The 13152-nt window shown below is 33.3% G+C and overlaps 1 protein-coding gene across 1 annotated transcript in view; it reads left to right on the top strand.

Annotated features, from left to right (window-relative positions):
- Positions 1-13152, top strand: part of LOC149787541 (uncharacterized) — a 591304-nt gene that overhangs the window by 186271 nt on the left and 391881 nt on the right. The window contains exons 45-47 of the mRNA XM_089975575.1: positions 1509-2099; positions 2631-2888; positions 12428-12592. Of these exons, the coding sequence (XP_089831701.1) occupies positions 1509-2099; positions 2631-2888; positions 12428-12592 (1014 nt within the window). The remainder of the gene's footprint in view (positions 1-1508; positions 2100-2630; positions 2889-12427; positions 12593-13152) is intronic.

The following is a 13152-nucleotide window of genomic DNA, read 5'->3' as shown; positions in this document are numbered from 1 at the left end:
AAATTAGATAGCTAATGTAATACTGTGAATATAGCTGGAAAGTTAAATTAGATAGCTAATGTAATACTGTGAATATAGCTGGAAAGTTAAATTAGATAGCTAATGTAATACTGTGAATATAGCTGGAAAGTTAAATTAGATAGCTAATGTAATACTGTGAATATAGCTGGAAAGTTAAATTAGATAGCTAATGTAATACTGTGAATATAGCTGGAAAGTTAAATTAGATAGCTAATGTAATACTGTGAATATAGCTGGAAAGTTAAATTAGATAGCCAATGTAATACTGTGAATTATTGTGGGTATCAGTATCTTATTTGTCAAAGAAGATAACTTCTTTATTATATCAGATGTCTGATATCTTGCTGTTGTGATTTAATACAATGTCTTTTTTCGCTATGAGATCTTCTTTGTTAATGGAGAGATCTTCTATATTAAATCCATCTGTGAAAGTTCTCCATCATGTGACAGAAGTTCCATCTTCAGAATGCCTCCACAGGTTGATCTTCCAAGTTGTGCAAATCTGTTTTGGGGGGAGGGGGATTTAGGGGGTTAAAGTGGCTGAAAGCATTTAGTAAGGAAACAAATTAATGCTTTAGGAATGCTAAATTTTAAACTTATGATTTACTATTGAATGAGTGAAGGAAAGTTTCCTTGTGGTATTCAATTCATTCAAGGCTCCTCAAATGTGTTTAATCACATAGTTCATACTTCACTCCATAATTCAGTACCTTTATGGAAACCTAAATAACTTAGTTGCTATATTCCAGTGCTATTTGATTCCTACACTTAGGAATGATGGCAGAGCCCCCCCAGGCCGGTTCATCATAAAATGATCTTTTTAAAAAAATAATTTGTTGCATTATCTTGGCTTGGTATTCATTGATCAGCAATTTGGCCCATACTAAATTTGCAGAAAATAACTTCCTTTATTTATTTCTTCTCTCCAATTAAGTACAGTTACAAATGTATGACTAAAGGATCAGCACACTCCTTTTTCCATCTACTTCTCCTGACTACTAGCCCTGTACGAAGGAAAATGCATTGTCTATTTTCAGCAATTTTATATCATGGATATGTGCTGACTGACTTTAATTTTGATAACCCTCCGGATGCACAGTCATTTAGAAAAGAAAGAAAGAAATAACCATTGTGATTCCAACAGATTTGTACTGAATAAAAAATAATACACAATGCACTGTAATTTTATCAATATTTAATTTACTTGACAAATGTTCTGTATATTTGAGCATATTTTTTAGTTATCCATTGTTGGTACATGTTTCCTTTTTGATGCTTACTGTTAGAGCATTTATGAAATACATGTATCAGGATTTCAATTAGTGTGTGTATGTATTCTTGTTAAATTTCTTGTGGCCAAGTGAATGCAGGTTTCTTAAAGTATTTTCATGCTGAAATTCACATTTTAAAGTCACTATCTCTTTTCATTAAATAAAGTGGCATTTAAAGTGAAAATTTTAAGTAAACTAATTATATTTATCTTGTAGGGACTTTCAGAAATACAGGAGGAGCAGGAGGTGCTGGTGCTGAACATGGGGGAGCTGGTACTGTTTACTTGCACAAACTTCCAGACCTTTTGTCTGATGGACAAGTCCCACCAGACTTCACACAAAACCGAACTCTGTACTTGGATAATATGAACAGGTTTCCTCGCAGCCCTTTAAGGAATCTCACCCAATTTTACACCAACTACTCTTTAGCAAGTGGAGTGGCCTGGATATTTCCTGGCTTTTATCCTTCATTTGTCAAGCCAATCTTCAGTCCAGTTGATTTCTCTTCAGATGTTATATTGGATCACCTACAGATCTACCGAGGGGCCCAGATGGCTATGGTCAGACCAGAGAACCCTAGGCAGAATGTAAACCTCTCAGTGGGCTCCTTTGATGGTGATAGAAGTGGACACTTGCATGTTGGGTACAACCAAACCCTGCTGATTGGGACTGGTTGGCTACCAGTGGATGTGTCATTGTACCATGGCAGTGAAACCACTTTGCAGGGAGAACTGAGAGTTGCGGGTGTAACAGTCATGGTAGAAGGGACACTGAAAAATGTGGAAAACTTGACAGTGGTAGATGGAGGTAATGTGATACGTAGACCTAAAACTCCATGGTTTTCTTAAATCACTTGGCAAAGGATGCACTAATAGAGAGGTTTAAAAGTACAAATTTAGAATATTCAGTTTTAATAAGTTCTGAAGTTTGACAAAAAAATTTACAATAAAAAATATAGAAGTTCATAGCTTTTCATTGAATGAGAGATAAGCTTGTAAAAGGGAGAGTTTTTGAAATAAGAAGTTCAAGAAGAGGCAAAAAAACTAAAGGTCAGGAATAAACTTGTTTTGTTTGGGTTTGAAATGGCTAAATAGAATCTGAAGGGAGGGACAGAGATCATTTTCATGTAAATTACTTTAGCCAATATTTGCATAGTTTTTCAGGTATCCATTGCAAAGTAGCTGTGAGAAGTTTCTTCAAATTTATCTAATTCAGAAGTCATCTGTAAAGCATATGATAAATAAAATCGGAAACCAGTTGTCTTTAGGAAAATTATTGTATTTTGAATTGGCTAACTATGCCTTGAATTAATGTTTGTATCCAAACACTTTTCATTAGGTACATTAAAAGTGAATGAAATGATGGATTTATCCTACACCAGAATGGACAGGATTCTCTTTAAAACAATCAATATTCGCAACCGTGGTTCGCTACATATGGACAATGGAGAAGCTCAGCACTTACTGGATGGAAGATCACTCCATGTATACCCAGGTGGACTTCTCAAGGCCAAGAATCTGTTGGTGACAGCAGAGAATGTTACCATCGATGTGATGGGAGCAATAGAAGCTGATCATACAGGATTCTGCAACAACAGTGAGTGGTGTTCTTTTAGTTATTATCTATCCAGTAGGTTTAGCTTTACTTCTTACAAAATTTGAAGTATATTTTATCTGGTGACAGTTTTTATGGATCTTATAACTGGTTTCATCAGCTGAGATTTTTTGTATGCTTCAGAGTAATTTTCTTGATCAGAAATTTAAAATATGTTCTTAACAGGGTTCTCCTTAGTCCATTTTAGTATTACAATGCCTTGCTATTATTTACAGGGTTCCCACACTACTCCTTAGTCCATTTTAGTATTACAATGCCTTGCCATTATTTGCAGGGTTCCCACACTACTCCTTAGTCCATTTTAGTATTACAATGCCTTGCCATTATTTACAGGGTTCCCACACTAGTCCTTAGTCCATTTTAGTATTACAATGCCTTGCCATTATTTACAGGGTTCCCACACTACTCAGAAACCAAGGATAAAGTTGGACAAAGAAACGGCTTATTCTTGAGTGTAAAAAGTCACTAAATTTTGCAATACTGGTGAAAGTTTGGGGAAAAATCTTGATCACAGAAAAAGTATGTTTTTTTTGTTTTAATTGAACTGATATTGAGTTAAATTTATTGAGTTCTTACCAGAATTTTTGGAATTTGCAGAACTCTTTTGGTCAGTTAAGATACAAATACCATATTGATGATTTGGGAGCTTGCCCTAAACATAATGGAGTAATCAGTCCATTTTTTTTTAGGTGATCAGATTGGTCAAGGAGACCAGTTACCGTATAGTCTCCTCATATATGTATCATTTCTTGTGTAGAAGTTCTGAAAATCAGTTTAGATTCACAAAAACTTGCAGTGTTTAAATGTAAAAAAATGTTTTTGATTTCATTCAGTAATAATCATAAGCGAACGTTGAAGAAATGAATTTCATGTAGTAAAAAATAAAAGATTTTTGTAAATGCAGCTCATCTTGCAGTATTTAGTGGACTGCTGTGAAACTTAGTATATATAATGCCAGTAACATAGCAAGAAATTCTGCTTCCCCCCCTGCAAAATGTAATCCCCCTCCAAGGAAAAAGACATTGTTTGATAGAAATTTTGGCCCACCCCACCCAGTTGCATTGATTGCTTGGGCAGTTGCTACACCATTATATCACGCTCATCATCAAAAAATATGAATGCTATGCATTCATTTTACTCACACTGTTTTCAGAAGAACAAGGCCAGCAGAAGCTATGTGTGAGCAGTGTCTTTTTTAGAGGGGTCCCAAAACCAGACAAGGGTACTAAAATGAAGAAGAAAAATTATTCTTCAGATAAAAACCTTTTTATTTGGTCATAACTTATATCAGTTTCTTATGAGCTTTCTTACTGTGCCTCTGGCAGGGGGCAGAAGTGTTTTGCATAGAATACTATATTTCTTAGCACTGGCCCTACAAAGGTTAGGGGGAAGTGGGGGTATATTTACATAAGGCAATTGCTCACCATTCTGTTGTCTTTAAATTAGAGAACTACAAATACAGCTAAAGGATTATTTTGTGAAATTTTACGTTATTATTAACAGGATTAAATAATAAGCTTATATGTAAACTTGCCAAATGATAAACATGACCATGTACTGTATTACACAACATGATGAACATGACCATGTACTGTATTACACAACATGATGAGCATGACCAAGTACTGTATTACACAGCATGATGAACATGACCATGTACTGTATTACACAGCATGATGAACATGACCATGTACTGTATTACACAGCATGATGAACATGACCATGTACTGTATTACACAACGTGATGAACATGACCATGTACTGTATTACACAATATGATGAACATGACCATGTACTGTATTACACAACATGATGAGCATGACCATGTACTGTATTACACAGCATGATGAACATGACCATGTACTGTATTACACAACGTGATGAACATGACGATGTACTGTATTACACAACATGATGAACATGACCATGTACTGTATTACACAACATGATGAACATGACCATGTACTGTATTACACAACGTGATGAACATGACGATGTACTGTATTACACAACATGATGAACATGACCATGTACTGTATTACACAGCATGATGAACATGACCATGTACTGTATTACACAACGTGTTGAACATGATGATGTACTGTATTACACAACGTGATGAACATGACCATGTACTGTATTACACAACGTGATGAACATGACCATGTACTGTATTACACAGCATGATGAACATGACCATGTACTGTATTACACAATGTGATGAACATGACCATGTACTGTATTACACAGCATGATGAACATGACCATGTACTGTATTACACAGCATGATGAACATGACGATGTACTGTATTACACAACATGATGAACATGACCATGTACTGTATTACACAGCATGATGAACATGACCATGTACTGTATTACACAACATGATGAGCATGACCACGTACTGTATTACACAGCATGATGAACATGACGATGTACTGTATTACACAACATGATGAACATGACCAAGTACTGTATTACACAGCATGATGAACATGACCATGTACTGTATTACACAACGTGATGAACATGACAATGTACTGTATTACACAACATGATGAACATGACCAGGTACTGTATTACACAACGTGATGAACATGACGATGTACTGTATTATACATCATGATGAGCATGACCAAGTACTGTATTACACAACGTGATGAACATGACGATGTACTGTATTACACAACGTGATGAACATGACCATGTACTGTATTACACAACGTGATGAACATGACCATGTACTGTATTACACAACATGATGAACATGACCATGTACTGTATTACACAGCATGATGAACATGACCATGTACTGTATTACACAACGTGATGAACATGACCATGTACTGTATTACACAACATGATGAACATGACCATGTACTGTATTACACAGCATGATGAACATGACCATGTACTGTATTACACAACGGGATGAACATGACGATGTACTGTATTACACAACGTGATGAACATGACCATGTACTGTATTACACAACGTGATGAACATGACGATGTACTGTATTACACAACATGATGAACATGACCATGTACTGTATTACACAGCATGATGAACATGACCATGTACTGTATTACACAATGTGATGAACATGACCATGTACTGTATTACACAACATGATGAACATGACCATGTACTGTATTACACAACATGATGAACATGACCATGTACTGTATTACACAACATGATGAACATGACCATGTACTGTATTACACAGCATGATGAACATGACGATGTACTGTATTACACAACGTGATGAACATGACGATGTACTGTATTATACATCATGATGAGCATGACCATGTACTGTATTACACAACGTGATGAACATGACCATGTACTGTATTACACAATATGATGAACATGACGATGTACTGTATTACACAACGTGATGAACATGACGATGTACTGTATTACACAGCATGATGAACATGACGATGTACTGTATTACACAACGTGATGAACATGACCATGTACTGTATTACACAACATGATGAACATGACCATGTACTGTATTACACAACGTGATGAACATGACCATGTACTGTATTACACAACGTGATGAACATGACCATGTACTGTATTACACAACGTGATGAACATGACCATGTACTGTATTATACATCATGATGAGCATGACCATGTACTGTATTACACAACATGATGAACATGACCATGTACTGTATTACACAATATGATGAACATGACCATGTACTGTATTACACAACGTGATGAACATGACCATGTACTGTATTACACAACGTGATGAACATGACGATGTACTGTATTATACATCATGATGAGCATGACCATGTACTGTATTACACAACATGATGAACATGACCATGTACTGTATTACACAATATGATGAACATGACCATGTACTGTATTACACAACGTGATGAACATGACCATGTACTGTATTACACAACATGATGAACATGACCATGTACTGTATTACACAACATGATGAACATGACCATGTACTGTATTACACAATATGATGAACATGACCATGTACTGTATTACACAATGTGATGAACATGACCATGTACTGTATTACACAACATGATGAACATGACCATGTACTGTATTACACAACGTGATGAACATGACCATGTACTGTATTACACAATATGATGAACATGACCATGTACTGTATTACACAACATGATGAGCATGACCATGTACTGTATTACACAGCATGATAAACATGACCATGTACTGTATTACACAACGTGATGAACATGACCATGTACTGTATTACACAATATGATGAACATGACCATGTACTGTATTACACAATATGATGAACATGACCATGTACTGTATTACACAACATGATGAACATGACCATGTACTGTATTACACAACGTGATGAACATGACCATGTACTGTATTACACAACGTGATGAACATGACCATGTACTGTATTACACAACATGATGAGTATGACCATGTACTGTATTACACAACATGATGAGCATGACCATGTACTGTATTACACAACATGATGAACATGACCAAGTACTGTATTACACAACGTGATGAACATGACCATGTACTGTATTACACAACACTGTGACAAGTTTGTTTCATGATAATGAAAGATTCATATGTGTCCATTTGGTTCAACAAATTGGAGAGGGGTATATGAGTGTACTCTACTGGCATAGTTTTCATCTTAATTCAGAGTGTAGTAAATGATAAATTGTGGAAAAAACCAGTAATTGTGTGTTTAATATTTGATTTTAAGCAGAAAACCATTTGTTGGTACATACATGTTTAGCATGAATAGTTCAAAATATTCCCAGCTGTAGATTTTCCATAGTTTTCTGGGGGAAAACATGGAAAATGTTAGCATGGAAAACAATGGTAATTTGGATTAATATTCCAGGCTTCTTCCTGGGTAGACTGGAAAACACTGGGAAGAACACACTGGAACAGTATGGAATATTAGTATGGAAAATTCTAGCACAGAAAACCTTGGAGTATTTGGATTAATGTTCCAGGCTTCTTCAAGGAGAGGTTCTAAAACACTGGAATATTGACATGGACAATACTGTAATATTTTACTAGAAAACCCTGAAACATTTTTAATGAAACAAAAAATTTCCCTTGAAAATTATATTTGCCTGACAGGATCCCCTCCCATCTGCTGAAATTGTACACTATTAGGTGAAAAACAAAAATGATTTCTATTTGAATTACATTGAACTACCGCTTCTAAGCAAATCCTCTCAGAATAAAATCCTGCATCCTCCCTTGCTTCTTATATGATTCAGGTACCGTCCACTGAAGTGCATTACAGCAGCATGTAATATGTGTCCTGGACACAAAAATATGACCATTTACTTCTTTGGTAAAAATATTTCATTTTTTAGTTCAAGATTTGAAGCATAATTCTTTATAGAATGCTGGCAGAAGGGCTGGGTCCCTCTTTCAAAGAGACAAAAATTATGTACGCTTTAAAGTTTCATTTAGTATCAATATAACTGACAGTTATTTTTTTCTTTTGGCAGCAGATAATAATAATAATTATAATAATAATAATCACTATCATGATTATGATCATATTTCACACTATTTACAACAATACTTAACTTGCCGGATGATAAGATGCAAAAGATTCTATAAAAAATAATTTATTTCTCCTTTTGTGTGTGTGTGGGGTAAAATATGCTCATTGTTTTAAGCATTGATATTGTATGGAAATGGATAATACTACTAAATATAATCAAATTCATTGACTTATCTTAATCACATTCATTGACTTATCTTAATCAAATTCATTGACTTATCTTAATCACATTTATTGACTTATCTTAATCAAATTCATTGACTTATCTTAATCACATTAATTGACTTATCTTAATCAAATTCATTGACTTATCTTAATCAAATTCATTGACTTATCTTAATCACATTAACTGACTTATCTTAATCAAATTCATTGACTTATCTTAATCACATTCATTGACTTATCTTAATCACATTTATTGACTTATCTTAATCACATTCATTGACTTATCTTAATCAAATTCATTGACTTATCTTAATCAAATTCATTGACTTATCTTAATCAAATTCATTGACTTATCTTAATCAAATTCATTGACTTATCTTAATCACATTTATTGACTTATCTTAATCAAATTCATTGACTTATCTTAATCAAATTCATTGACTTATCTTAATCACATTCATTGACTTATCTTAATCAAATTCATTGACTTATCTTAATCAAATTCATTGACTTATCTTAATCAAATTCATTGACTTATCTTAATCACATTCATTGACTTATCTTAATCAAATTCATTGACTTATCTTAATCACATTCATTGACTTATCTTAATCACATTAATTGACTTATCTTAATCACATTAATTGACTTATCTTAATCACATTCATTGACTTATCTTAATCAAATTCATTGACTTATCTTAATCAAATTCATTGACTTATCTTAATCACATTCATTGACTTATCTTAATCAAATTCATTGACTTATCTTAATCACATTCATTGACTTATCTTAATCAAATTCATTGACTTATCTTAATCACATTCATTGACTTATGTTAAATCTATAAATAATGGAGTTGTTTATTGTTATTATTATTATTACTATTATTATTATTATTATTATTATTAAAATTTTGATATTTTCCACTTTCAGAAATGTATAAATCTCGTAATATTAAATATAACTAAACAGAATTAGTGGAAATAAACCAAATAATCATCACAGTATATGAACAAAGATTTTACATCCAAACTGTCCATAATTTTCCAGGCATGTCCATCCTTTTTCATGGACAATGTCCAGGGTTTCCAAGATAAATTCTGCAAAATATTTCATTTTCCCTTTGTTTTCTAGGCTTTTCCATGTTTTTCCAAGGTATTCCATCCTATTTCAGAGTAAACTATGGAATATGTACAACCAGGTAATGATATATGTACTCAGTGTCTGGTCTCAATTCAGCTGTAAAAGTGAATCCATAATAATTCCATTTAAAATATTTACAAAGAAGCATACTTCTTTGACATTTCAACACAGGCAATGATGTGCTTGAGTTCTTTTTGAAAAAAATAATCCAAAATTAATGTAAGGGATGGTAAAGAATGTTTACAGTTCAGCATGTATGCAATTATACAGGTTAAGGTAATTAAATGGTGAGAAAATTCAAACCGCTTGAATATCTCAGCCTAATTCCACATGAATTGGAATATTGTATCTAATTCCTTTGACTACAGCATGAGTAATTTCATAATAAATAATTGGGTTTTGTTTGTTGAGGAAACACACACACGCACATTGATATTTCTTGCTACATCAGGATAGCCATAAGTATTGAACCTAATCCATAGATGCCAACCATTATGCTTATGGCATAATTATTATGCTTTTTCTTTCACCAAACTACATTTTTCGTTAGAATGCATATGGATTACACTTAATTGCTACGTTTAAAATAAAATAAAGCAATTAAAAGTTGTTTTTGCCATTTTATTATCATCTCTTTAATTCCACTCATATGAATATGAGAATATTTTTAAAAAGGTGACTGCTGCATAAGAAAAGTGTACTTATTTGCTTTTTAACAAACAGTGTTAATGAAACATTTCAGAGAAAACAGATGGGTTTCTTCAAAAAAGAACGGGGCCCCGAGTGGCCGAGTGGTCTAAAGCACTCACCGTTCCGGATCACTGCCATCTCACCTCTGTCTGTGTGTGTTCGAGTCCAAGGCTCGGCTAGCGTGGGTACGTGGGAAAGCCTGCCAGTAGCTTCTCATGTATCGGTGGTTCTTCCCTGGGTTTTCCAGGGTTCTTCCTCCACCAGTTATACTGGCCGCCATGTATAGCCTATCTTGTGCTGAAAAATGGCATTAAACCCTAGAACAACAACAATCAAAAAAGAACTTTGCCTAACAGATTGATTTTATTGATGTCAGTTAGTGAACAGTCTATATTTTTAAAGAAAATGGTGCCAGATGTTAAGTGAAACTCTTATGTGTTTAGGCTCTAATAAACAGTAACAAAAGAAAGTGTGAAAACAACAAGTGTTGAAAAATTTAACAAATAATTTATTTCCTTGGAAAAATAATGTAAAAATGAAAAAATAAGAGCTTGCGGTTTTAAGAATCAAATCCAAAAATAATCTAAGAATAATCTATGAATTAAATTTTAGAAATCCTAGTAATGAAATGTTTTAATCAAATTTTAGTTTCAGTCCCAACGAAAACTCCAAAATGGAAAGCGATGATGTACACTGTAGTCTTTATATTACAGATGTGTCTTTAGTTCCTTTTTGATCTACAAACAATATTCTGGTGTTTGAATTTCAGAATAAAATTTAAAGGATAGTCTTTGTCCAAGAATTCTGTATGAGCACTCAAATATTTCCAGGAAAAAGAATAAATCTTTTAGAATCCAAATTATTTGAATAAAAATTAAAATGTAACTCCAAGCTGGTCACAAACAAACACTGTCCAGTGTAAAGGTAAAAGTCCAAACTGAGATATATCTCTCTAAACATCACTTTTAAATCTAACTGCTGTGCAATTTTGGAAAACCCAGAATTGTGAAATAGAGGCTGTTTACAATCTAAAATCACATACCTTGATAAAAACCAATCATTTTACTCCAAGAATAAAATAAAAATAGAAAGTTGTTTACTCAGTGATTTCTGAATCAAGGTCAGGAACTAAGTCAACAATAGAAACAGTGTTTCTATTATTACGTATTTATGAAAAATTTCAGGTCAGACTGAATTTTCTGATAAAAATGCCAAATCAAGTAAACAAGATTACATTACTTTGACATGTAATGAAATTAAATTAAAAGATTTTAAAACTTACAAACAATTATATTAAATCAAATATACATAAAAAAATGCTTTATGGTTTGAGTTGTAGATACTATATGATGGAAAACATTAAAGCAGATGGATCTATTTAAATTTCAAAATATGTCAGATCAGAAAAAGTGACAAATCATCAGCGCTTTACAAACTTTCAAAGATGAATATGAGAATATTGTAATACAGCACTGAGCACCTGACAGTGATCATTGCAGAATTCCAGCTTATGGTCATTTAGTGAAAGTTACAAATGTTGACTAGTTGAAGTGAGTGCTGAATATAAATAATTTTTCAGTACATTTTGTATTTGTATTCGAGTTCTAATCTATATGGATTTTGCCCTTTGTGACAAGAATTTTGACTAGCTGCAGAAACAGATTAGTAGTAAAAATGTATTATTTTACATGTACTGTAATTCTGGCATGTAATATATAGATTACACTTTTGCGTCCAAATTATGCTTTTTTTGCCACTTATAATAGTAGTAAGCATGCTTATACCTTTTAGCGGGTTGGCATGTATACTAATCTACTTTCATTTTGTAGTATCAAGCTAATTAATTTCTGCACTGATACTTGGCTTCTGTCAACTGTGATATATACATTAATAGTATTTGTAATATTTTCTATATTTCAGAAGGTCCAGGAGCTGGGTTCAGAATTGGCTCCTATGGGACTGGAGGTAGCCATGGAGGAGAAGGAGGAAGTGAGTCAGCTGTGCACATGGCACCACCAGCTTATGGTTTCTTTATAAAACCTCATCAGTTTGGTAGTGGAGGAGGAGATGGTTCTGAAGGCAGAGGTATTCCATATTAATAATGTATACTTTATATATGTATATTCCATACATATGGAATATATACCATACAGTGGAGCATTAAAAGTGCACCCTGTTACAGCCAAGGCAGCTTTTATGCTAGTTATATTTTAAACAAGTCCATGTTATATAGCAAAACATGGTTAGTATGAACACATTGTGAATATGGATAGTACAACCATGATTAATATGAACATGGATAGTATCAACATGGTTATGATCAGCATCAGTAATATGTACATGTTTACTATGAACATAGTATGAATACTGATAGTATGAATATTGGTAGTATGAATATGGATTGTATGAACATGGTTACAACAGATTTACTGTTGATCCAAAGTGAATGTGCATACCAAAGTATATTTCATATCAAAATATAACTATAGACCTGTATCAGTTTTTTCATCACTTTCAAAGAAATTAGAAAGACAGATTTGTAATGAATTTAAAAATTACCTGGAAAATATGTAATTTATTACACTCACAATAATTAGGCTTCCTTGAAGGACATTAATTCCAGACTATACTACCCAGAATGGTAG

This window comes from Sinohyriopsis cumingii, chromosome 11 (genome assembly GCF_028554795.1).
Source record: "Sinohyriopsis cumingii isolate HCF-2022 chromosome 11, ASM2855479v2, whole genome shotgun sequence".
In the NCBI taxonomy this organism is placed as follows: Eukaryota; Metazoa; Mollusca; class Bivalvia; order Unionida; family Unionidae; genus Sinohyriopsis; species Sinohyriopsis cumingii.
The sequence above is the reverse complement of the archived record's forward strand: the minus strand, read 5'-3'. Positions and strand labels throughout refer to the sequence as shown.